Raw genomic sequence first — 27,970 nt, 5'->3', positions numbered from 1 at the left:
CCTGACTCCACATGGAGCATTTTATCTATTATACTATGATTCCTCTGTTTCTGTAAAGCAGTGCCAGAGCGCAGGCTCTCATGTCTCTGTTACACTCTAAAATATAGTACGATAAAAAATACTTGCTGACTACAGTCATTCTCAGAAAGAAGGTAGGATCAGTATGATTACAAACAATCCCTCTCTATGTAATAGCTCTTTGCAAGAACTGCATACTATAAGCAATGATATAAGAGAATGTTCCAAGTCATTACCAGTAAGATAAATATAAATCAGAACAACCTTAAGGTTTCATATCACACCCAACAAAACTGACAAAATTGACAAAAGACAAAAATAGTTAATGTTGGAAGGGATTGTGGAGAGATAGACACACTAATGCATTGTTGATGGAACTGTGGATTGGCAAAAATCATTCTGGAAAAAAAATTCAATTAATGAAAAATAAAGTGGCTAAATGTCCTTAAACCCAGAAATTCCACTGCTTAGTACATATTCCAAAGAGGTCATTTAGTGAAAAAAAAAATTCCCTATTTGCTGTTCAGTCATTTTTCAATCACATCTGACTCTCTGTGACCCTATTTGAGGATTTCTTGGCAGAGATACTAGAATGGTTTGCCATTTCCTTCTCCAGCTCATCTTACAGATGAGGAAACCGAGGCAAACAGGGTTAAGTGACTTGCCCAAGGTCACACAGCTAGTAAATGTTTGAGGCCTGATCTGACCTCAGGCAGATGAGTCTTCCTGACATCTCGCACTCTATCCACTGTGCCACACGGCTTCCCTGAAGATTACACACCCAACAAAATATTTATAGAAGCACTTTTCATGGTAGCAAATAAGCTGGAAACAAAATAGATGCCTATTGATTGGGCAAGAGCTAAAAAAAATTGTGCTACATTAATGTAATGGAATATTACTGTGATGAAATAAATGATGTATGTGATGAATACAGAGAAGTGTGGAAAGACCTACCTGCACTAATGCAGAGTGAAGTCGACAGAGCCATGAAAATATACCCAGTAACGATAATGTAATCGAAAAGAACAATAAGCATACAACCATCCAAACTGCTACAAAATTATAAAGAGCCTGGCCCCAAAGAAGACATGAGAAGATGCCTCCCGCATCTCCTTTACAGAGGCCCACAGATACGGAACACAGCACATAAAATCATATTTTTTTTGATGGGCTAATCATTTACTGAGTTTTCTCTTCTTCCTTTTCTCTTTTTTTTCCTTTTTAAAAAAAATTATGAAGGATGGCTCTCTGGAAGGGGGAGGAGAGGAGTATAAGGATAAATCTAGTTGACGTTAAAAGACAAACAAAATGAACGTCATAGCTCTTCGGTATCATCTGAAATTACAATAATACCCAACCTCAATGATAGGACTACTTATGTAACAATCAATTTTCTTCTGATCTCAAAAATGACTCAAATACCTTCACAGCTCTTCTAGCCATCTGGACGAGAGTCCTCTTCCATCTAACGTTCAAAGAACTTGGCTGTCTCGTTCTACACCAACGAATGTTTGTCTCCAAGGTTCATTTGTCACTCTAAGCCTCTAGTATAAAAGTGGAATTAACCAATGACACTGCAGCTGCTTTCTATCGCAGGCATGAAGTTAATGCTATAGCAGACCTGAGAGATTAGTAACCTTCTTCCTAGTCTCATTTTTTCCAACTGAAAGACAACAATCTAGTTTTACATGGAGGAGTGACAAAAAAAAAAAAATCAACCATACGGGCAAATCAAGGTCACACACTCCACTGAGTACTAAAACTCCATTAAGGGATTAGTGGTTTCCTTATTTAAATATATTTTAAACATACAGTTTCCAGACACCAGTCTTATAGAAAACTTTCCAGTTGTTAACTCTGCTTTCACAGAATTTTGTGAATTTTTAATGACATTTTCAGAAATTTTACAGTTAAGAATAATAAAAACTAACCTCATCCTCCCTGACAAATCAGCCCCTATCTTTCCCAGTTCTGCATTGTCATTAATGCTATCTGAAATATCCAAGGCTTTGGTTGTTGCTGTTGTTTGCCCTTCATTCTCAAAGAGGACCATGACATCAGGAAGGTGATGTCATGACTTGCAAGTGACTTGGATTTAAGCGAGGGAGGGCTGTGCAAAGTCACCAGCCTCACTTTTTCTTCCAAAACCATCCAGGATCCGTGGTAAGATACAGATCAGGACAACTGGAGATGGCCCCCTTAAAGTTAGGAAGACCCAAATTCAAATCCAGCATCAGGTACTTATTATTTGTGTAACCCTGGGCAAGTCACTTAACCTCTGTTTGCTTCAGTTTCCTCCACTATAAAAAGATGACAATAGCACCTACCACCTGGTGTGGTTTTGAGGATCAAATGACATAGTATGTATAAAGCGCTTAGCACAATGCCTAGCACATAGTAGGAGCTTAATAAATGTGTTTCCTTCCTTCCTTGCTTCTTTCCTTCTTTCCTCCCTCCCTCACTACTGACTACCAAGTTCTGCTTGATGTCTCTAAACTGCAAATTTTTCTAAAAGTGTCATTCATATTGTCGTGGTCCAGACCTGAGAACTCAAAATGTGAAAACTCCCTCCATCTACACAGATCGGCAGGTTGGCAAGCTTATCTATAATTTAGTCTTTGAGAATTACTGGGGGCACCAAGCTACTAAATGTCAAAGGCAGGACCTGAACAGGGCCCTTCTTGACTCCAAGGTTAGCAGTCCATTTGCCACAAACACTGCTTCTCATGCATATATTAGTAACATATTACACTCATATGAAGTGTAATACATGCTTGATGAATGAATTCTCTCCCAGGGGGCTGTTTCCTTCGGGCAATTTACACTGACTAATAATAATACCTGAAATTAGCTCAGGGAAAGCCTGTGAGGAAGCAGGATGACATTTTGTATATACATTCTCCCACCCTTCCTTTCCTCACAGTTTATGGCTACATTCATCTCTAACACTTCTCATGGGAAGAAAGAAAACAGACCTTACTCTAGGAAGCATCCTAAGAGATTTATCTCTCTTGAGATAAAGTCTGCTTTTACGCCGGATTCCCCAAGAAAAGGAACACATTTTTATCAAGACTATGGTATTGCTTTCTATATCTTCTTTGATCATTGGAGATACTGTTCTCTATGGCTACAAAGAGACATTCCAATTAAAATGGATTGGGGTTTGGGTCCTCATACTGCAGTCAATTCAAAGGAGTTATTTTTCCAATTACATTCAAAGGAGTTATGTGCTCAACTTGCTTAACGATGAAGAATGTTCCCCAGAAACACAATCTAGGATTTGGATGGATGAGCCTTACTAGATGAAAAGGTGCTAGGAGATGAATGAGTATAAAGTGGCATCCAAAGAATCATTACATTTCCCATAGGTGTCTGGCTACCTTCCCATGTTGTTAGATTAATTTCCATTCAACAGACTCCCGTTTGAAGAAGCTCAGACATGAGACTCTCGAATAAGATGACATTTAGCAATGTTAAATGGTTCATAATAGTATTGCGAACATTGCATTTTAAGAGGCTGATCGAAACACAGAATTATTCTAAGCCATCCTAGGTATTTTTTGAAAGAAGAATCAATTTTTCATAGAGTTTTCAGGTCTTCCAAATTTTCATAATAAGGCAACAGAATCCTGTACTAGGGAGAAAAAATACAAAAACAGAAATCAAAATACCTAGGTTCTGGTCTCAGCCTTGCCACTTACTAAATGTATGACTTGAGGGTTCTCACTTTCCTCAATTGCAAAGTGAAATCATTGGATTAAGTAAATTCCCCAGAGTCCCCTTCCAGCTCTAAAATGCTATGGTTCTATTTCAGAGTTGAAATTTTGCAGAAAATCTTAAGTTTAAGTTAGTTCTCAGGGATGCTCCTGTTCAGAAGCCATTTCTGCCTTTACAGAAAAAAAAACAGTGTCCACAACTGGAAAATACATTTGTACTGACAATCACTCTGACATGTATGTATATTTACTGAGCTACTCACCTGTGTCTAAAGAATAAATACCTTAGACTCCTAAAATGTCAGAGCTGGAAAAGATGTCAGAAAGGATCTATATTAACTCCCACACCTTACAAATGGTAAACTGAAGTTTAACTAGGGAAGTTAAATGACTTACTTTGCTGATGGTTACCCAGCTAGTTAGTAGCAACACCACGATCTGAAACCAGCACTAATGACTCATGGTACTAGGATTCTTTCTTCCAGGCACAGTGTCTGGCACAGAGCAAGTACTTAAGAAATACTTTATCTAGTTTTATCAATATATCTATACCTCACCCTCTGTCCAACTTGAAGTAACTTAACTGTTCTAATGCCACATTATCAAATTCTTTTTAAAACTAATTTGTACTATTTTAAAATTATATAAAATCATTAAATAAATACCTCTAGCCTTAAATATTCTATTCTATTTTAAATTAGCATAAGTAACATATTGATATTTTACTACTTTGTAACTCAAAAGGAAAAAGTCCTTTAAATCTCCTCCAAATGCCTATCAACTGGGGAACAGCTGAACAAGTTGTGGTATATGAATGTAACGGAATACTATTGTGCTATAAGAAATGATGAGCAGGCCGACTTCAGAAAAACCTGGAAAGACTCATATGAACTGATGCTGAGTGAGGGGAGCAGAACCAGGAGAACATTGTACAGTTATAGTTGTGCCACAACTAACTTCTGATAGATTTGGCTCTTCTCAGCAATGCAAAGTTCTAAGACAGCTCCAAAAAGCTCATGGTGGAAAATGCTATCCACATCCAGAGAAAGAATTACTGTCTGAATACAGATCAAAGCATACCATTTGCTCTTTCTCTTTTTTGTTTTGTGTTGTTCCTTCTTTCTTGTGGTTCATTCCATTGGTTATAATTCTTCTTTGCAACATAATTAATGTGAAAATGTTTAATGTGAATGTATATGTAGAGCCTATATCAGATTGCACGCCATCCCAATTGGGGAGGGGGGAGGGAGGGTGAGAAAATTTAAAGCTCAAAGCTTGTGGAATTGAATGTCATCAACTAAAAATAAATAAATAAATAATTCTTTGAAATCCTCTCCAAAGCAACTTAATGACATTCTTTTATCTAAATTTCTCTCTAAAATATTTCGGGAAAAGATTATCTTTTTCATTGCAGGTACAGAGCACTCAGAAATAAGTAATTCAACCTTTTTTTGTTTTTAAAAAGCATAAGGTAATGAAGCTTCACAAATCAATACTAACAATCGTTTAATTTATCCTGACACTTTAGTCATTTATTTCTTCAATGTTCTACCAGGGTATTCTTCCAACTGAAACTTATAGGGTAGAAAATAAACAGTAAGCTTCAGAAATTTCACTTAGCAGAAATAAGAATGAGCTTGAGCAAGGGGTTTAAACTCTAAAACAAACACCTGTTTACCTGTTCTTTTACCAGTTTTACTTTTTATAATGTCACTAGGACATCATCAGGGTAAAGATGACAAAGAAATTTGAGGTACAACATTTATAACCATCTGATATAAAGAAAATCCATATATGTAAAGGACTTTTATTACAGTTTATCCAAAGGACACCTTCTTCATTTCCAGATGCATATAATAGAATCCTGCTTTGAATAATGCATTATTGTAACAAATGCTGAAATTAGAAAATTAAAGGGATTGAACAAAACTTGGGTTAGACTTATGAGCTCTTGAGATTTTTTCTTAAAGTTAGGCTTAAATATAATGAATCTGAGGTGAGAAGTAGGTTGGGGAAGGAGAGGGTCTAAACCTATGATTTCATCAGTCTACAGTAATCCCAATGAGGAAGCTCCCTCCACAGATACAGATTTTCAGTAACTTAAGTGTGTTAGAAAGTTATCTGGAGCCCTTACAAGTCAAATGACTTATCCAGGACCACAAAGCTAATATGTATCAGAATCAGAACTTGAACCCAAGTCAGCCTGATTCCAAGAGCCACTCTTCATCTACTACATCATGCTGCTACTCATCAATAAATAATTTCAGAAACCGGCAGAGATCCCCAGGCCTCTCAACACAGGACGGCAGTCTGTCGACGTGATGACAGGCAGCAGTGCAACACCTCCTGCTGTGAGACATCTACTCCTAAAGCTTGCAGCCCAAAGGTTTGAAACTCACCTTCTTGAACTTCTGGGAGACATAATGGCCAGGAAAACGACTCTAATCCCTCCCTCCCTGACCCAGAGAATTCCTCAGGAAAAACGCTGGAATAGAGGAGATAGAAGTGGGGCTTCAGCGGCCGAGCAGAGGGAGTTCCTGAGTCCCAGAGGGGCAGAGCCAGCAGGGGTCAACACCAGGAGCCCAGACGTACCTTTGCACAGCCAGGAGAAACGGCAGACACCAGCACAGACAACAAACAGCTGAGACCATTGCTGGAGAGCAGCCCCAGGGGAAAACGAGACTTCAGGCAGCCAGAACTCTCCCCCATACCTCAGGAAACTGAATGCTATCATACACAAAGCCAGTAACTAGACTCACAATCCCCAGAACAAGAAACCTGGGACAGAGACCCCTGAATCCCAAAAGCAGAAATCCACTGTAAATCCAGGAAAAAGCTAACCAACAGGAAGAAGAACATGAAAAAACCAAGGACCATTGATTCTTTTTATGGAGACAGGGATGATCAAAATACCAATTCAGAAGAGGATAGCACTGACACTATACCCACATCTGATACCTCAAAAGGGAATGTGAACTGGTCTCAAGTCCAAAAAGCATTACTGGAAGAGCTAAAGGAGGATTTTAAAAACCAAATTAGGGAGGTAAAAGAAAAAATGGAAAAAAAAAAACACTGATGAAATCAAGTCTTTAAAAAATAAGATTGGTGAAATGGCTACGGAGATTCAGAATCAAAACAGAGAAAATGACACCCTGAAAGATAAAATCAACCAATTGGAAAAGGAGACTCAAAAGTAAAATGAAGACAGCAACTCATTAAAAATTAGAATTGAGCAAGTGGAAGCTAATGACTCTATGAGGCATCAAGAAGTAGACAAGCAACATGTAAAGAATGAAACAATAGAAGAAAATGTGAAATATCTGATTGGAAAAACAACTGACCTGGAAAACAGATCCAAGAGAGAAATTTTAAGAATTATTGATCTACCGGAAATCCACAATGAAAAAAAAGAACCTTGACAGTATCTTCAAGAAATTATCAAAGATAACTGCCCAGAGGTCCTAGAACCAGAGGGTAAAATAGTCATTGAAAGAATCCACCGATCACCCCCTGAAAGAGATCCCAAACTGAAAACTCCAAGAAATATTATAGCCAAATTTCAGAATTACAAAGTCAAGGAGAAAACACTGCAAGCAACCAAAAAAAAACAATTCAAATATCATGGAACTATAGTCAGGATAATGCAGGATCTTTCAGCTTCTACATTAAATGACAAGAGAAATTGGAGTATGATATTCCGAAAGGGCAAAGAAGCTGGGACTACAACCAAGGATCAACTACCCAGCAAAATTGAGCATAATTTTTCAGGCAACGAGATGGACATTCAACAAAATAAGGAAACTCCAGACCTTCCTGACGAAAAGGCCAGAACTCAATAGAAAATTTGATCTTCAAATACAAAACTCAAGAGAGACATAAAAAGGTAAACAGGGGGAAAAACCCCCACAAACGTTATTAATCAATAAGGGAAAATTATTTACATCTTTATACAGGACTATATTATCTTACATATGATATATATGTCAATCTTGAGAATAGTACAGTTATTACGAAAATTGAAAGGGATACACATAGACTGTGGATGTCTGTACAAAATAACTGAAATAAGGATAAAAACATAATTAAGAGATATAAAGGGAGCGTTCTGGGAGAAGAGGTAAGGAGGTAGTAGAAAAGGGTAAATTACATCAAATGAAGAGGCACAAAAATACATCATAGTAGAGGGAAAGAAGGGAGGGAGAAGAGCAGTATTTGAGCTTACTCTCATTGGATTTGGTTGAAGAAGGGAATAACACACCCTGATAAGTATAGAAATCTAACTTGTCCTACAGGCAGTAAGAGGGGAAAGGAGAAAAAAAAAAGGGAAGGGGTGGTCAGAAGGGAGGAAAGAAGTAGCAAGTGGAAAACGGTAAGATAAGGGAGGGGAATCAAGAGGGAAGGTACACTGACTAAGGCAGCATTCAAAAGCAAAACTTTGCTGAGGAGTGGAAGGGGAAAGGGAGAAATAAAAGCATAAACGGGGGGAAATAGGATGGAGAAAAAGACACAGATAGTAATCGTAACTGTGAATGTGAATGGGATGAACTCTCCCATAAAACAGAAGCGGGTAGCAGAATGGATTAAAAACCATAATCCTACAATATGCTGTTTACAAGAAACACATTTGAAACAGGGGGATACACACAGGGTAAAGGTAAAAGGCCGGAGTAAAATAGATTGCGCTTCAGCTAAAGTAAAAAAAGCAGGGATAGCAATCCTAATCTCAGACAAAGCAAAAGTAAAGATAGATCTAATTAAAAGAGATAAGGAAGGACACTACATCCTGCTAAAAGGCATCATAAACAATGAAGCAATATCATTGTTTAACATATACACACCAAGTGGTATGGCATGCAAATTCCTAGAGGAGAGGTTAAGGCAGTTACAGGAAGAAATAGACAGCAAAACTCTAATAATGGGAGACCTCAACATCCCCCTCTCTGAACTTAATAAATCTAACCTCAAAATAAATAAGAAAGAAGTTAAGGAGGTGAACAGAATTTTGGAAAAGGCAGGTATGATAGACCTCTGGAGAAAACTGAATGGGGATAAAAATGAATATACTTTTTTCTCAGTGGTACATGGAACATACTCAAAAATTGACCATGTACTAGGGCATAAAAACCTCACAATCCAGTGAAGAAAGGCAGAAGTAGTCAAAGCACACTTTTCGGATCACGATGCAATAAAAATTATTTGTAATACAGAATCATGAAAAAATAAGCTAAAAATTAATTAGAAACTAAATAATCTAATTCTAAAGAATGAGTGGGCCAAAGAACAAATCATAGAAACAATTAATAACTTCATTCATGAGAATGACAATAATGAGACAACATACCAAAACTTATGGGATGCAGCAAAAGCAGTTCTTAGGGGATGTTTTTATCTTTAAATGCTTACATGAATAAAATAGGTAAAAAGATCAAAGAATTGGGTATGCAACTGAAAAAGCTAGAAAAAGAACAAATTGAAAATCCCAATTAAATACCATGTTAGAAATACTGAAAACCAAAGGAGAGATTAATAAAATTAAAATCAAGAAAACTATCAAATTAATAAATAAAACCAAGAGCTGGTTTTACGAAAAAACCAATAAAATTGATAAACTTTTGGTCAATTAGATTAAGAAAAAGAAAGAAGAAAACCAAATTACCAGTATCAAAGTGAAAAGGGTGAATTCACCTCCAATGAAGAGGAAATTAAAACAATAATTATGAATTATTTTGCCCAATTGTATGCCCATAAATTTAACAACCTTATGGAAATTGATGAATATTTACAAAAATATAAATTGCCCAGGTTAACGGAAGAGGAAGTAAAATTCCTAAATAACCCCATCTCAGAAAAAGAAATTGAGCAAGCCATCAATGAACTCCCTAGGAAAAATATCTCCAGGGCCAGATGGTTTTACATGTGAATTCCATCAAACATTTAAAGAACAATTAATTCCCATATTTTATTTGGAAAAATAGGTGAAGAAGTTCTACCAAATTCTTTTTATGACAAAAATATGGTACTAATACCTAAACCAGAAAGAGTCAAACAGAGAGAAAAAAAATATAGACCAATTTCCCTAATAAATATCGATGCAAAAATTGTAAATAAAATATTATCAAAAAGATTGCAGCAACTTATCACTAGAATAATACACTACAACCAGGTAGGATTTATTCCAGGAATGCAAGGCTGGTTCAATATTAGGAAAACTATGAGTATAATTGATCATATCAACAACAAAACTAGCAGAAACTATATGATCATCTCAATAGATGCAGAAAAAGCCTTTGACAAAATACAACACCCATTCCTATTAAAAACACTAGAAAGCATAGGAATAAATGGAGCCTAAAATCATAAATAACATCTACCTAAAACCATCAACAAGCATTATTTGTAATGGGGATAAGCTAGATGCATTCCCAATAAGATCAGGGGTGAAACAAGGATGTCCATCATCACCCTTACTATTCAATTTAGCACAAGAAATGTTAGCTGTAGCAATAAGAAAAAGAAATTGAAGGAATTAGAATAGGCAGAGAAGAAACTAAATTATCACTTTTTGCAGATGATATGATGATTTACTTAGAGAATCCGACAGAATCAAGTAAAAAACTACTTGAAATAATAAACAACATTAGCAAAGTTGCAGGATATAAAATAAACCCACATAAATCCTCGGCATTCCTGTACAGTACTAACAAAGCCCAACACCAAGAGATAGAAAGAGAAATTCCATTCAAAGTTACTGTAGACACTATAAAATATTTGGGAGTCTATCTGCCAAGACAAACCCAGGGCCTACATGAACATAATTATGAAACACTTTTCACGCAAATAAAGTCAGATCTAAATAAATGGAAAAACATCAGTTGCTCATGGTTAGCCCGAGCTAATATAATAAAAATGACAATTTTACCTAAATTAATTTATCTATTCAGTGCCATGCCAATCGAAGTACCAAAAATTTATTTTACAGAGCTGGATAAAATAATAACAAAATTCATTTGGAAGAACAAGAGGTCTAGAATATCTAAGGAATTAATAAAAGAAATGCTAGGAAAGGTGGCCTAGCCATACCAGATATTAAACTGTACTACAAAGCAGCAGTCATCAAAACTACCTGGTTAAGAAACAGAGTCATGGATCAGTGGAATAGGATAGGCACACAAGATGCAGTAGTCAATGACTACAGCAATCTACTCTTTGAGAAACCCAAAGAATCCAGTTTCTGGGCTAAGAATCACTATTTCACAAAAACTACTGGGAAAATTTGAAAATGGTAGGGCAGATATTGGGCATAGACCAATATCTTACACTATATACCAAAATAAAGTCAAAATGGGTTCATAATTTAGGAATAAAGGCTGATACTATAAGCAATTTGGGAGAGCAAGGAACAGTTTACCTATCACCTTCATGGAAAAGTAAAGAATTCATGACACAACAAGAGACAGAGAGCATTACAAAATGCAAAATGGATAATTTTGATTATGTTAAATTGAAATGTTTTTGTATTTAAAAAAGCCAATGCAACAAAGATTAGGAGGGAAGCAGAAAATTGGGAGAAAATCTTTACAACTAGTGTCTCTGATAAAGGCCTCATCTCTAAAATATACAGGGAACTGAGCCAAATTTATAGGAATAAATGTCATTCCCCCATTGAGAAGTGGTCAAAGGATATGAACAGGCAGTTTTCAGAGGAAGAAATCAAAGATATCTATAGGCATATGAAAAAACGCTCAAAATCACTACTGATTAGAGAAATGCAAATCAAAACAACTCTTAGGTACCACATCTCTCCTGTAAGATTGCCTAAAATAACAAAACAGGAAAACGACAAATGCTGGAGAGGATATGGGAAAATTGGAACATTGTTACATTGCTGGTGGAGTTGTGAACTGATCCAGCCATTCTGGAGAGCAATTTGGAACTATGCTCAAAGGGCTATAAAAATATTCATACCCTTTGATCCAGCAATACCACTTCTAGGGTTGTATACCAAAGAGATCACACAAGTGGGAAAAAGACCCATATGTACAAAAATATTTATAATGGCTCTTTTTGTAGTAGCAAAGAATTGGAAATCAAGGGGATGCCCATCAATTGGGGAATGGCTCAACAAGTTGTGGTATATGAATGTGATGGAATACTATTGTGCTATAAGAAATGGGGAAGATACGGACTTCATAATAACCTAGAAAATCCTACACGATATAATGCTGAGTGAGCGGAGCAGAACCAGGAAAACATTATACACAACCACAGACATATGGATTCTGTGATGACTAACCGTGATAGACTTTGCTCTTCTCAGCAACACAAGGTGCAAACACAATTCCAAAGGACTCATGATGGTCTACTTCCAGAGAAAGAACTATGGAGTCTGAATGAAGATTGAGGCACACTTTATGTTTGCTTTTTTTTTCCCTTTGTTTTTTTTCTCTTTTGTTTTTGTTTTTGGTTTGGTTTGGTTTTCTGGGTTATGCTTCTTCTTTCTCATGATTCATTCCATTGGTCATAATTCTTCTTTACAACTTGACTATTGTGTAAATAAGTTCAATGCAAAGTTTTATGTAGCAGATATATCGGATTCCATGCCGTCTTGGGGAGGGAGGGGGGAAGAGGGGAAGAAAATCTAGAACTCAAAATTAGGTGGAACTGAGTGTTGTAAACTAAAAATAAAAAATCTCAAAAAAAAACAATTTCAAAGATTTAGAACTGGAAGAAATTTCAGAGGATATCTAGTTCAATATTCTCATTTTACAAGGGAGGGAACTGAGACCAAAGGGGTTCATATAACACACAAAGTGGCAGAGCCAAGGCATGAACCTAGGTCCTCCAGCTGCAAACCCCCATTCTTTTTCCACTGAATGTCTCTCAAGGGAAAAATGCAGAAATTCTGCAGAAGCAAGGCAAAAAATGCAGAAACAATACAGAAATTAATAAACTCATTGCTCAAGCATGCAATTTTTTTCAGATAAAATTCTTAAATTTTTAATTTCTATCTTTCAAAAAAAATCATCTTTAATAGAATGCACACAGTCTCATCCCCTAAAAATGAGACACAAATACATATATAGTAGACAAATATATCTACTACATATATTTCAATGGGTCTGTTAAAGTTTCTAACTCAACAAAGATGAATTGAAACAAAGTTTCTAAGTCAACTAAGAAAATACCAACACTTTTAAAAATAATGTAGCTTTAAAAATATTTTGATCCTTAATCTGAAAAATAGAAAATTTCAATATATTAATATGTACAATGGAGATAGACTAGTCTGGAAGGCAGACACGTCTCCTATGTAGCTCCTGGCTTTTAGCTGTGCACACACTCAACCTGCTCTTTTCACAAAAAGACAAAAAAGCTTTTTCCATCTTGTCTCTGAATAAATAGGTGGATAAAGTTACATTGCTCCTTTCAAAATTCAGATCCTTCAACCCAGTAATATTCTAATTATCAGTCTGTATATTATTTGTAAGTGCCAAAAACCTATTATAATTGTTTATGTTGTGATATAAATATATGTATGTATTGCACATTACATACAATTAGTTTTGATTTTCCTCTATACCTAGCATGCAATTTATTATACTAAAGTAGTTTGTAAAATTACAAATACACATACACACACACACACAGACACAGACACACACACACACACACAGACACAGACACACACACACACACATATGCATTTCAAAGTGTTGTACCAGCATCCAACATGCAAGGGTAAATCTATGATCTCTACCTAAACGGTGAAGTCTTAAAACTTTTTAAAAAAAATTTAATTTTTAGTGCTGACTCAAATTATGGAATTGAAGGCATTTGGAATCTTGGTTTACATTTCACCCAACCCTGATTAAATCATCTCTCTCAGCCAGAAAAATCTTAACACCAGAAATGTTGCACTTTGGGCAAATTGCATAAGAATATTTTATGAATTTATATTTCTTTATGTCCCAAATTTACCTACTCTAGCGAAGTCACTGAAAAAAAGTGTGAGAAATAACTAAATCACACAAGATCTGACCACACATAAAAAAGTATTAGTGTTTTCATAAAGTGTGATAGGAAATGCTAACAGATGTCTATGCTGTTATCATACTATATCACATTGTTATTTCTTTCTAGAGAACTTTGCCTACATTTTCTGTATTTAAATGTCATTACAGAATTATTTTTAATTTTAATTACATTTTAAATTAATTGAATATTCATTTCAATTTAGTTAATTAAAATTTAATTTAAAATTTTTTGTTAAATTTTATTGCATGTTGGGTTTTTTTTTTCCAAAAAAAATTTCTATCTATTATTTCTCAGAAAAACAATGACCTGGCATTTGTGGCAGAAACATTTCTATATTATAATATATTACATATATTATATTTATCACAATGCAGGCAAAAAATTCAAATCTACTTAGTTCATAATTTTTTTTTTCCTCAGTTGGGCTAACACTGAAAGTGTTGGTGAATATCACCTTTCAGGATCTTTCCCTCTGAATCCCTAATAGACTTTAGTAGGAAATGGTGCTATTAAAAGCATGATTATAGCTTTTATTTTGGTTCTTAATCCAAACTCCCCAGAATGCTAAAAATCAGATGTTTCCTTAGGGAAAAAATACCCAACAAATTATAGACTTGGGCCTTACCTAACTTAAGCAGTTAAAAAAACTTTTTCTTCACTTTCCAAAATATTTAGAGTGAATGGTCTCATTTTTCTAATTTCCTGTTTCTGTAAAAAATTGCAGAACAAGGTGTCAGATGTTTATAAAATCCCTCTGTAGGATTTAATGAAAATATATCTATTTCTCATGTTTATTTAAAGTAGAGAGGAAAAGATAACATTAAACATTTACACTGTACCTCACCATTTATCCTGTTTATTCTAAGATATGCAGCATGTGTAATTATGGATAGTTTGATTCACGTCATAATATTCTCTCTCACATTTGCTGCCCCAAAGACAAGAACAATTCCCAGAAAAGGGTGAGCAACAGGACCCTGGAAAAAGACTCATCAAATTGCTTCTGTTAGCATCACTAAGGGACATGAAAAAGTTATTGAAAAACTGACAGAATCGAAGAGACACGATGTTGAAATTTAAGTTACACAAGTGTAAAGAACTGGGAGAAAAACTGACATTTTAGATGAGTAGAAAAACTAGATTCTAATATAAAGATTAATGAATATGTCAATGGATCTGTGACCCATCCATATGGTTATTCCTTCTCCACATTTCAGATCTTGACCCATTCGTGTCATCTCATTGTATCTGACTCCTGTCCATGACCTCCTGTAAATATTCCACAGGGGGTCCACCTCATGTGTTAGATGCCTTCCTTTAGGTCTCTTGGCAATGGAGTCCAGAGGCTATCCACCAGTCATACCTCACTCTTGTCACAAGACCAGCCTATCTTAATTAATTCATGATGAACAAATTCTGAATGTTAATGGTTCTTCAAACAACAAAATATTTGTAATATCCCTTTTTGTGGCAGCAAAGAATTAGAAACAAAGTGAGTTACCCTTAGCTAGTAGGAGGCGAAATAAATCTTGATAAAAGAGTGTCGTGGGATATTATAATGCCTCGAGAAATAACAACTATGAAGAATTCAGAGAAACCGGGGGAGACTTGTATGAACTGATGCAGAAAGAAATAGGAATAACCAGGGGAATAATATACAGCTACGGCAAGACCGTAAATCACCAAAAGGAAGTAAAACTCTTAAGTATGTGAAAAAACAATCATGGTCCTAGAGAAAAGATAATGAAACATACTTCCCTTCGGTCAGACTGTCACTGGATTGAGCTCTTTTTTATGTGAGAGGGTTAAGTTCTTGCTAGAGGGAAATCATATTCAAAAATAACTGAAAAACAAAATAACTGAAAAACAAAAGGCATCAAGAGAATATCTTTGTTTTTTAAAAAGAAAAAAAAAGGGCTTTCAAGGAAAAAAAGACCATTCTTTGTTGTTGTTGTTCAGTGGTTCAGTTCTGTCCGATGCTTCGTGACCCCGTGCACCATAACATGCCAGGCCCTTCTGTCCTCCACAATCTCGCGAAGCCTGTCCAAGTTCACTGTTCCCATGACACTATCTATCCATCTCATCCGCTGCCGTTCCTTCTCCTTTTGTCTTCAATCTTTCCCAACATCAGGGCCTTTTCAAATGAGTCCTGTCTTTTCAGTGTATGGCCAAAATATTTAAGCTTCAGTATTTGTTCCTTCCAATGAATAGTTTAAATCAAAATAAATTAAATATGAAAAAGACCAGAGGGGCCCAGAAATTCTATTAATGAGTAACACTGAATTGCTCTATGTCCTGAGGAAGTTTGAAACACCACCACGACAACAAAACAACCAAAACAAAGCAAAAAACCTACAGATCACAAAAACTAAAGGAGATTAAACAAATAAAATGAATAAAGAAAACATTTACATGTTTGTATGTTGCATAATCTAATTAAAAATCAATTCTGGCTTCCCAGCCAGCAGAAACACTCTGTATATATTTAAGACCAAAGATGAATAATAAGGTTGGTTGTGAGTATGGAAGAAATCAGTTATGGGGAGTAGGGGGAAGGTTATTGGAGTGTTGGGCAACATTTAAAGCAAGGAAAGTTAGAAAGAAGTAAGCTGTAGCAATTTCAGAGTAAATGAGTAGCAATCTATTTGTTCCTCTTTTAAACTTCTCTTGCTGGTAGGCAATTCTCTAGGACTAGCCCATACACTATTAGAGAGTTGTACTGCAGGGAAGATAAGGGAGGGATCCTTGGAGGTGGGGTGGATTAAGTAATAGGTGGGAAAGGTATGGATACTGGAGTGATTTGCCATTTCCTTCTCCAGCTCATTTGACAGATGAGGAAATCAAGGCAAACAAAGTTAAGTGACTTGCCCAAGGTCACACAGCTAGCAAGTATCTGAGTCCGGATTTGAACTCAAATCCTCCCGACTCCAGGCCTGGCATTCTATCCACTCTGCCACCTGAATCACCCCTCTAAAGCTATGGTCTAGGATTTGGCTAAGATTGAAGTCAAGCTCCCTGACTCCATTCTGGTCCTATATTTGCAAATCAAAACATCTGCCTTCTCTACTTCCCCACTAAGGCAACTGGGTGGCTCAGCGGATAGAGTGCCACGGCTGGAATCAGGAAGAACTGAGTTCAAATCCAGCCTCAGAAACTAGCTGCGTGACCCTAGGCAAGTCACTTAACCCTGTTTGCTTCAGTTTCCTCACCTGTCAAGTGAGCTGGAGAAGGAAATGGCAAACCACTCCAGTAACCTTGCCAAGAAACTCCTAAAAAGGGTCACGAAGATTTGGACACAATTGAAATGATTCAACAACTTTCTCCATTATCTCTTATTCTCTCCAACCTTTCAGAGTATCACTGAAAATGGCTTCATCACATTCACCCATTCTTTCTGTACCTGAGGACCGAGTTCACCTGAGCTAGACGACCTGAATTCATCAAGTACAGCTACGTATTTCTCTTACTATCCATCTCCTTATTTACCTTCATATTAGTCTCTATTAGCCATTTGTTTTCCTGTCCTTTCCAGTCCAAGAGTCATACTCTGGAAGAGAAGGCAGCTGCAAACTAAGAATGAAGGAGCGTTGTTGTTAATTATCATCCCATCTACTCAAAGCAGAATCCATCCTTTAATCCTTTTTTTTCCTCCCTTAAAAAAAATTGCATTGCCTTCACTTTTCTCATCAGCCTCAGTTCATTATAAGCTAACACTTTCAATATGATTCTTACTACTCTGACAGAATAAGTGTAATAAGATGGGATAAATGGATGAATTGCCTAAAACCCTTTGGAAGACGGGCTACATAAGGAAGAGGCATGATAATCACCCCTATTACCAACAACTCCACAAACCATCACTTTTTCCTAAGACAGTCAAAGTTTCTTGCATCTACAACACTTCCCTTGTTTTCAAAAGGCATATGGTGGCAGAAAAGCATAAAAGAATTCCATTTTTTAATACTCTATTTACAACTTTTTGTCCTTTCTTTTCTATTCTTTTGGAATCTGACTGCATGACCACGTAGTATTAACGATGTCAACAGCATCTTTATCTGTTGGATGTGCTCCATGGTCTAAGCCTGGAGCCCTTTCTTCTTAGAACATTTATAAAGAACATAATGTTAAGCTAAAGCCTATTTGAGAACAGAGGTACATTATAAACTGGGATAGCTCTGACAATGATGAAATCCCAATTTACACAGGAAGGCTTTGCTGCATGAAGCTGAAACAACCATAAAACAAATCTGCAAGAAGTGGTGGGAAGAGGAAGTTTTTTTAAATGTTAAGTAAAAAAAATGATAATTTGTTTTAATTTAATTAAATATGTGCATAATTCAAGGGCAGCTAGGTGGCACAGTGAATAGAGCACTGGGACTGGAATCAAGAAGACTGATCTTCCTGAGTTTGAATCTGGCCTCAGACAATTACTAGTTGCCTGACCCTGAGCAAGTCACTTAGCCCTGTTTGCCTCAGTTTCCTCATCTGTAAAATGAGCTGGAGAAGGAAACGGCAAACCATCCCAGTATCTCTGCCAAGAAAAGAATTGAACATGACTAAAGGAGACTGAACAACAAATATTTTATCTAAGTTGATAGGTCAACTTTCTCCCCTCAATCTTAAAATATGGAATTTCACAGTCAGGTTCTTAGGTTTTCAAAAGAGAAGAAGGACCAAAGACTCATTTAATATTTTTATCTAGCAAAAATAACAACTCAAATTTCTTATGGAACTCATTACTGAAATATTGAAATAGTAATCCCTTGAACTGCAAACACGCAAACAGAAACCAAAGCATAATATAATTAAACAAAGAACTGTAACTTACTCATTGTTTCTATTTTTGACACACGGATGGTAAAGAACCTTGACAGCATTCCAGATGCCTACAGAGTTGGAATCCAACCTCTCCATGTCTCCGAATAATGAGAATGCTTGGAAGCTCTCTGAATTTCCCAGAGATTCAATCAGTAAACTGTCTGAGTTTAAAAGCCACACCTGTAGATGATAGCAAGGAAAGAAAAAAAACCACCAAAACTGAAATGAAGAGCTGCAATGGTTCTCCTTATGCTCTTCTAAAACCTGAAATCAACCAACCAACCAATCGATGAACAAACTGAGTGAGTGAGTAACTACTATGCGCAAGGCAATGTGTCTCAGGGAATAATAGGGAGGCCCAAGGAGAGGGTGAGAGAAAGATGGAGAAGGGCCAGTGGGTGTCAGAACATACACAACATTTAGTGATTTAAGTTCTCAGTCTTATATGGGCATGGTTCACGGGAATGAATGATGAAGGGCAACGGACAGAAAAGCTCCATCTCCTATCTCCATGACTCTGTCGGTTTTCCCGACATCCCCGGGATGCTCTCCTTCTTCATCCCTACTTCGTGGATAATAATCCCTGGCTTCTTTCAAGACTCAACTCAAGTCCTCAATCTGCAGGATGCCTGGCCTAGTTCATCCTGCTGCTAGTGCCTTCCTCTATAAGGCTACCATCCACCTATTCTCTGTATACTTCATATATATCTATTCATGTACATTTTATCTCCCTCATTAGAATAGAAGCTCCTTGAGGGCAGGGGCTAATTTTGATTTTTCTTTTTTTCCCCAGTATTTAGCACAGCGCCTTACATATAGTAAACAGATAAAGAATAAAACATATATGTGTGTATATGTATATATTTATGTGTGCATGTATGGGTATATGTGTATTGTGAATATGTGTATATGTATGTATGTATATGGAGAAAAAGAGAGAGAGAGAGAGATGGCCAATGATGGAATTTGTTTTGCTTGACTATGAATATTTGCTACAAGGATCTTGTTTGTCTTTTTTTCTTTTTTCAATAAGGTAGGGGATAGAAGGGAGAGAAAATAAATTTGTTTAAAAAAATAAAATTTAATTTCAAAAAATGATTGACAAGTAGGTCTTTAAGAAAATCTAGCAAAAACAAATCAAAACTCTGATTTCACAATCTGTGAGATTTCCTTGAAGATTGTTTTAAGTCAAGGTTTCAGCATTTCATAGAAAGGCCTTTTGGAAGTATGGAAGCTGTGTCCTGGGAGAAGTTCAAAAGTGATGTGAGGACACTCCACTCAGGGCTGCTGAATGGCACCTCAGAATCCTCTTTGCAGGATGACCGGACTATTGGCAGGCCTCTGCAAAACTTAATCCATATAACCCAGGGATACCCACAGAGCAAGATCCTGTTCAACTACCGAGCCTTTCCAACTCAATGGAGGTGAAGGAAGGGCACTATCTAGGAAGGAAGGAAGGAAGGGAGGAAAAAAGCATTTATTAAGCATTCACTACGTGCTAGGCACTATGCAAAGCTCTATATAAATATTATCTCATTCAATCCCCAGAACCACCCTGGGAGGTAGGTGCTATTAACACTTCCATTACAGTTGAGAAAATTAAGGCAGACGGATTATATGACTTGCCCAGGGTCACACAGACAGTAAGTATCTTCCTGACTCCAGGAATAGTGCTCTACCCACTGCACCACCTAATTACTAGATACATCTCTGAGGATCCATCAACATGACAAGTCAAACAGAAATGTTCAATAAAAGCTCATAATCTGTGATCTAAACATATCTCCCATGGAGAATTTATTACAGAAGACTACAGCTCAAATAAATTTAACAAATATCTATTGTGTGCCTATTTAAATACAATACAAAAGTATTAGGTCCTGGGTATGGTAGGAGAGAGAGAGAGAGGGACAAGCAAGACAAGGTCTCTGCCCTTAAGGAGCTTACGATTTAAAAGAAACCAAGTCCAATAACTAGAAACGATAACTTTTTTTAATTAGCTATCCTTTTATATCATCTTCATTTCCCACTATTTCCCTCCGTTTCACCACCTGAAGAGCCATGCACAAAAGTGAAGTGAGGGGCAGCTAGGTGGTGCACTGAGTAGAACACCAGCCCTAGAGTCAGGAGGACCTGAGTTCAAATCCAGTCTCAGACTCTTGACACACTTACTAGCTGTGTGACCTTGGGTAAGTCACTTAACCCCAATTGCCCTGCCTTCCCCCTCCAAAAAAAAAAAAGTGGGGTGAAAAAAATCAGTTTAGCAAAACTTACCAATTCATCAACCAAATCTGACATTATATGCAGTGTTCCACACCCACAGGCCCCCACCTTGGCAAAGAAGGAAGGGAGGGCCCACCCTCATAGAAAAGAGAATTTCTTACCAAGATGTAGGTTTTTCCATCATGTCCTTGAATAGTGAATCTAAACGTGCTTCTAGTAGAGGACAGTTCCACCAGACACTGAGCAACAACGCTCTGTACAAACTGAGACCTGTTTGAACAGAAATCCATTTTCACAGCGTGTTTCTCATAATAACTGTAACTGGCAAGATGAGCCAAAAATACCCACAGGGTGCCTGAAAGTCAGAGACATCTGGATGCCATACTTCTCTGCCTACTGCTGGTTTTCTCACAATCTGGAGCAGATGTGGATTTAATACATTTTAATGTGGTAACATGTTTGCTTTCTTCTCCCAGTTTTTACGATGACCCATTCCTTAGCCCAGGAACCTAACCGCTAATTGAAAATCGAAGAAAATGCCCCAGCAGACCAAGCCAAAAGAACAGCTCCACTAGCGGGCAATTCTGAACTGTGAAGTTTCAAAGGAAATTAGGCGTTGCCATCTATATATCTGAAAGGTAGCATGACATAAAGGACAGGGTGTCGTACCTGAAAAGTCAGGAAGACCTTCATTTACGCCTGGCCTCTGACACTTGGGAATTGGGTAAATATGAGCGAGTCACTTAAACTTTCTCAGCCTTAATTTCCTCATTTGTTAAACGGGAAAGAAGGTATCTGTCAGACTTACCTCACAGGTTTCTTATGAATCACATAGACATTGCATTGTGCAAATGTCTATAATAATCGTAGCTGACGTTATTATTATTATTATTATTAATCTTGTCATGGTGTAGGCTTTCTTTTAGTTTACACAGAATGTGAATTCTGAGGTGAAGATACTTACAACCTACTCAAGGCTGAATATGGTCAGATGACCATAGCTTCAGATACCAACAAGACCAAGATATAGAAATGTTACAGTAAATTTCACTATAAGAACAGAAAGACTTGAAAGACTGAACCTTCTAGGATGCAACAGAAGTATTATTTTGCCATAATGGATCTTCCAATGATATGTAAATAGAAGGAACCACTGGGAAGTTAATCCATAATATCTCTTGAATTTTAAATAAGTCAGATGAAATAGCCAATGGTTAATTACTAAGAAGTTAACCCATAATATCTCTTTAATTTTAAATAAGTTAGATGAAATAGCCAATGGTTAATTACTAAGAACACAAGGGGGAACAGGTTCTAAGTTTCTGGAGAGCAGAAACCATATCATATATTTCTTTTGTGACACACAGAAAGGCATCAAGGTATAGTGGAATTAGGGTAAAGACAGCCAACTTGAATCAGGAGGACATAGGTCCCACCTTTGATACTAACTCTGGGAAAGTCTCCAAACTCTTTGTCCTCAAACAATTCTCTAAGACAGAGTCTGTAAGGAGCTGATTTATACTAGTGAAGGGGCTTTCCTCACTGGATACGTCCCATACCAATGAAAATACAAGTCCAGACCCTCACAAAATAAATCCCCCTGAATACTTGGTATCTAAAAAGAGTAAAACATGTCTGCAGGGAAACCTATGACTAGGGAAAAACACGGGTCAGTTGCACATCAAGAAATAATTGACGGAGAGTTTCCACTCTCTCTCAGTAGCCACCCAACGTCAAGAGAAGAAGTCTAGTATGTCAGGCAGACCATCTGTGGCAAATTTGTAAAAGAATATCGATGGCCTAGCATGGGGCAGCACTCACTTGTAGTCCCTGGAGCTGGGAAGGCTGAGGTTGGTGGAACGCTTGAGTATGGGAGTTCTGAGCTGCAAGAGGACTAAAGCCAATGGGTGCCCACACTAAGTCTGGTACCAATATGGTGAACCCCAACAGCAAGATGGGGCCACCAGGTCACCTCAAAAAGGGCAAACGGAGCCAGGTTGGAAAAATAGATCAAGTTAAGGCTTCCATGCCAATCAGTACTGTGATCAGGCCCATGAGAGGCTGTGGCATTTCCAGCCTGGGTGAGATGGGAAGACCTAGTCTCATGGGAAAAAGGCACAGGATGGACACGCATGAATGGGTGATAATCTGGCATAGTGAAGAAAATACAGTCGGTTCTGCTATAATGTTTCTTTCAAAACCTCAAATTTATCCCAGTGCAATGGGACATATTAGGTAAAATTTTGAGCCTAACATGAATTTCAATTTGCTTATGTATGAATTCTTCCATGGGAAACAGTGAGAACATAGAAAACTTTACCATTTCAGTAACTCATAAATTGCAACCCTTCTAACACCCACTTCCACAAGAAAACTTCAGGTCTTTTTCAAGGTAAAGTGCCATATTTATGGTATATCTTCAGGGTACAGTAGGACCTATGGGCAGAGAAGGATGGGTCCACACACTTTCCCCTACTCCCTCTATAACCATCTGCCACAGCCTACTCACCTGGGGCCCAGGCCAAGCAGCAACCTAAAGCCACGGACACCACTGTTGCAGTATTTATATATTTATTAGAATATTTATGTATTTCTTAACCATTTAACATATATAGAAGAGTGGTAGCATTGTTATCAGTCTCCTATCTTTTCTTTAGGTATCACTGACAAAGTATTTAAGCATTATAACCTTAGCCCTATTTTTTCCATAAGCTCCCTGATTTTTATTAAGCAATTCTGAGTAATAAGGCGCATTTGAGGAATTTATATGCTTTGTCATAGCAGAACAGACTGTACTCACATCAATGAGATCACAGATTCACAGGAATAATGGCTGGCCTAGCATAATGCTATCCATAATATAGGCTCTGGACACCTTTTCTTTCATTGTGAAACAGTCCAAAGAGCATGGAGACTGTGATCAGAAGACCTGGGTTCTGATCCTAGCTCTGTCATTTACTAGCTGTGTGACCTTGGGTAAGTCATAACATCTCTGAGCCTTTGTATCCTCATTTGTTATAAAACCAGCCCTAACCAACTTCACCAGTTAGTTGTAAGGACCAAATATGGTATGAAATAAGTTTTGAAAATTGTAAAATGTTCTATAAATGTAAGGCACTGTTATTATTTCAATGCTACAAAAAGTGTGAATAAATCTGGATCCATACACTTTTATCCATTACATTATATAACCAAAACAAATTCCAGGATAGAATAAATTCTCTCTGCAATTCCCTGCATCATTTGAGACTAGAAAAGAAACTCAATTTGCTATTTGTACCTTGGTATCATGTCAAAATCTCTCCCAGATGGCTGGATAATTATCTCTGTGATATAAAACTTTGTGGTCCCTAAAACAGGAAGAAGAAAATTTAAGAGGAAGCAATTCCCACAATAATACTAAAACATAAAACTTTCATTTCATACATCCCAAAACCAAATCGTAACATTTTCAAGTTAAATATTTAAAGCCCTAATGAAATAACATTACTGTAAATCTTTTCAGAATTCCTTAGTCAAAACCAGTGATCAGTTTTCTATGGGGCTTCAGTGGAAAATGTATGGGATTTGCCGTGGTGGATCTGGGTTTGAATTTTGTCTCTGCTGCATACTACCTGTAGGTGTGACATTAGGGAGGTCACTTGACTTGTCTTGAATTCATCTGTAAAAAATGGTTTGGATTATATGGCCTCTGATATCCTGTCTAGCTCTAAATCTATGATCATACAATTCCACAGAACCATTCTGACCCAACAGGTACATAGTGTAGCCACCTGCATAAAAAAAATATATATGTGTGTATATATATGTGTATATATATATATATATACACACACACATATATATATTTGCTATTTAAAGAGCTACACTCATAGATATATTGTCCCTAAGGAATGCAGATTTCATCCCTATGGGAACTCTCTCCTCTCCTCCCATTTAGATAACTTATTACTGGCCCAAAGAATTAGAGACAACTAGATGGTTGAACTTGGAGTCAGGAAGAGCTGAGTTCAAATCTTGCCTCAAATGCTCACTGTGTGACCCCAGGAAAGTCACTTAACCTGTTATCTCAATTTCATCATCGGTGAAATTAGGGAGCTGGACCCAATAACCTCTAAAATCCCTTCCACCTCCAAATCTATGATCCTTTGAATTTGTCATCTGGTAGCCAAAGCTCTGATAATAAGCCTTCCTAATTAATTAGACTGGTCATCCAAGAACAGAAACATATCCCTCACCAGCCCATATCTGAAGTTTTCCATCAGGGTAAGATCTACCAGAGTTCGTGCTCCCACCAATATACCTGAATCCTCCATATTTGGCAGGAAACTGTCTTTTGCCTCTTTTTGTATCTCCATGGGTCAGCATAGTGCCTGGCACACAGTAGGTGCTTGATATATGTTTACTGATTGACTGAAATGGATCTATGACCTTACAGATGTGGATCCTACAGACTGTATAACTCCTCCGGGCCTTTTTTTTCCTACAAGACTCTTTCCATGTTCTTCCAAAGTTCCTCCACAAAGGATCTACCCAACATGATGGGGGAGGGGGCCTTCCATAACATCTACCACGTCCTATTTCAATGTCCTATCACAGCACAGAGGTAACACTGTATTATCAGAGGCTATACCAGTGGACTATAAGTTCTGGCACACTCTGCCATGTTGGAAAGGCTTTCAGTGGAGCATCAGTGACGGACTAAACCTGTTATCAGAGGACCAGTGTGGCTAAATTTGAAGAAGCTCATCAGCAGCTGGTAGAATACCAGATGGAAAATTCTTTATCAATGGTAGCCAATGAAGCAAAGACAAATACAAAATGGGATGTTAGTCCTGGTAGCTCTCTTAATTCAGTTTCCACAGAACACTGCAGTGAAAAGATAGAAAAAAGGGTAGAGGATATTAAAGAAAATACCAGTTTTCAGACCATCAATAAACATCAGTTTAAATACTGGGATTCTAAACGTGAAATCTTTGTCCAATGACAAAGATTGAATTGATATGCCACTGGAGCAAATAAACTACATCAATTTCAAAAGCTGATTATTGCAAAATTCACAAGACTATCCTTGCAAAATCGGAAGACAAGGTGAAGTTGTACCTCTTCCTTAGGATCTCCTTGGAGAGGAAAGTAGAGAAGTTGGGGCAAAGCTAATTATCAATGCAATAAAAAAGAACTTCATGGGATGCTCACTCATCTCACTGTGCTGCACTTATAAACATAAGCAAAAAGAGTTCTCTAATAACAATGGCAGCTTATATGCCAACATCTGGATAGCAAACAAAAACTCAGATCCTTCAAAGTTAAAATATATATGTATGCATACATATATATATTAATACTCTATGATTGCCATATAGAGTTGGGCAGGAGAGGATGGCAAAAAGTTTGTTGGAATATTAAGAATTTTTCAGGTGTGTCCAACTCTTCAGGACCCCATTTGAGGTAATCTTGGTAAAGATACTGGAGTGGTGTGCCATTTCCTTTTCTCATTTTACAGATGAGGAAGCTGGGGCAAACAACATTAAGTGTCTAAAGCCAGAATGAAACCCAGGAAGATGAGTCTTCCTGACTCTAGGCCTGAAATTCTATCCACTGAGCCACCTAGCTGCCCAAAGTAGGAATGAAAATGTTCAAAGGCATCAAGGACTCAGGAGCCTGATGCTTCTTTAACAAGAATTTTTTTTTCCAACAGGAGAGTCATAAAACACTGCAAGCAGCAAACAAAATCACAAAATGTGGAATTGGCTCCATCCTACCAGAAGGGAAATGACCAGTTGCTGATAGGAGTCACTTCAGAAACCACCATGATATCCTTAAAAAAAGCCAGACCATCTTGATTAGTGAAGACCTGGGTTCAAGCCTTGCCTCTAACAAACACTGGCCATGTGACCCTGGGCAAAGTCACTTAAATTATCAGTATTATTAGACATTTGCAGATTGCAGAGAAGGTGTTAATCTGAATAGGCTAAGGGGGTTTCCTCATCCTGGAGTTCCTTATACCAATACAATTACAGGTCCAGTCCTTTTGGGAGAGACCTTCTCTGACATGTGAAAAGGACCCAGTAGCAACTTAAATGAGCCAGAAATATGCCATGGCAGCTTAAAAAAATAACACAATCTAGGCTGCCTTAATCAAAGTACAGGGCCAAGATAAGGGAAATAATAAGTGTACTGACTTCTTCCCTGGCCAGGCAACAACAATCGAAAGTCTGACATAGAATTATGGATATCACTCTTTAAGAGGTATGTTGACAAAAGAGGAAAGGTGCTACAGTGGTGAATGACCTTGAAGGGACTGAAATACTGGGAAAGAGGATTCCTGAATGCCTTCTGATTTCCCTTCAAACTCTGAGACTCTGAATCTGCAGAAATGGGAGTCAGGCTGTCACAAGCAGGCACAATGAGAGTGGACAAGGAGCAGCTGACATTCTATCATCAGGATAAGGGACAAAAGAGCTAAAAAATGCACAGAGAATGGTATAACTGCACGGCACAACAACAAACGCTCATTCTAATGTCATCCTCAATCTCACCTGGCCTCTCCTTATCTAATCAGTTGTGAAGTACTGTTGTCTCTACCTTCATAACCCCTCTGGCATACTCCCCACCATCCCTCATTGCCACCACCCTGGTGCATACCTTCAACACCTCGTGCCTCGTTATTGCAATAACCTGCTGGTTGGGGTGCTTTCTCAAGTCCCTCCCTACTCCACTTGATCCTCCACTCAGCTGTCCAACTGATCTTCCTAAAGCACAGAACTGACCATGCCACCCTCTCTCCTCTACAGGTCCCTATTAACTGTAGGATCAAATACAAAATTGGCTTTTAAAGCCCTTTATCACCTGGCCCCTTCCAACCTTTACAATTTTCTAACACCTCGGTCTCCTTCAGTGACACCGGCCTCCTTGCTGTTCCTCACACATGCCCCTCCATCTCCCAACTCCAAACATTTTCACTGTCTTCCCCCTTATTCCTGAGACTCTTTCCCTCCTCATCTCCACCACCTGGTTTTCCTGGCCTCCTCCAGGTCTCACCCGAAATCCTACCTCCTTGAAGAAGCCTTTCCCGGTCCTCCTTCCTCTTGGTGCCTTCCTTCCGATATTATCTCTAACTTTTTCCTGTATATATGTTGCTTGTGCAGAGTCGTTTG

At 37.6% G+C, this 27,970-nt stretch overlaps 1 protein-coding gene across 1 annotated transcript in view; it reads right to left on the bottom strand.

Moving 5' to 3' along the window:
- Window positions 1–27,970, bottom strand: part of UBE3D (ubiquitin protein ligase E3D) — a 222,303-nt gene that overhangs the window by 137,250 nt on the left and 57,083 nt on the right. Inside the window, exons 6-8 of the mRNA XM_036767613.1 lie at window positions 24,094–24,163; window positions 20,975–21,083; window positions 18,601–18,770 (exon numbers count right to left, since the gene is read on the bottom strand). Of these exons, the coding sequence (XP_036623508.1) occupies window positions 18,601–18,770; window positions 20,975–21,083; window positions 24,094–24,163 (349 nt within the window). The remainder of the gene's footprint in view (window positions 1–18,600; window positions 18,771–20,974; window positions 21,084–24,093; window positions 24,164–27,970) is intronic.

This window comes from Trichosurus vulpecula, chromosome 7 (assembly GCF_011100635.1).
Source record: "Trichosurus vulpecula isolate mTriVul1 chromosome 7, mTriVul1.pri, whole genome shotgun sequence".
In the NCBI taxonomy this organism is placed as follows: domain Eukaryota; kingdom Metazoa; phylum Chordata; class Mammalia; order Diprotodontia; family Phalangeridae; genus Trichosurus; species Trichosurus vulpecula.
The sequence above is the reverse complement of the archived record's forward strand: the minus strand, read 5'-3'. Positions and strand labels throughout refer to the sequence as shown.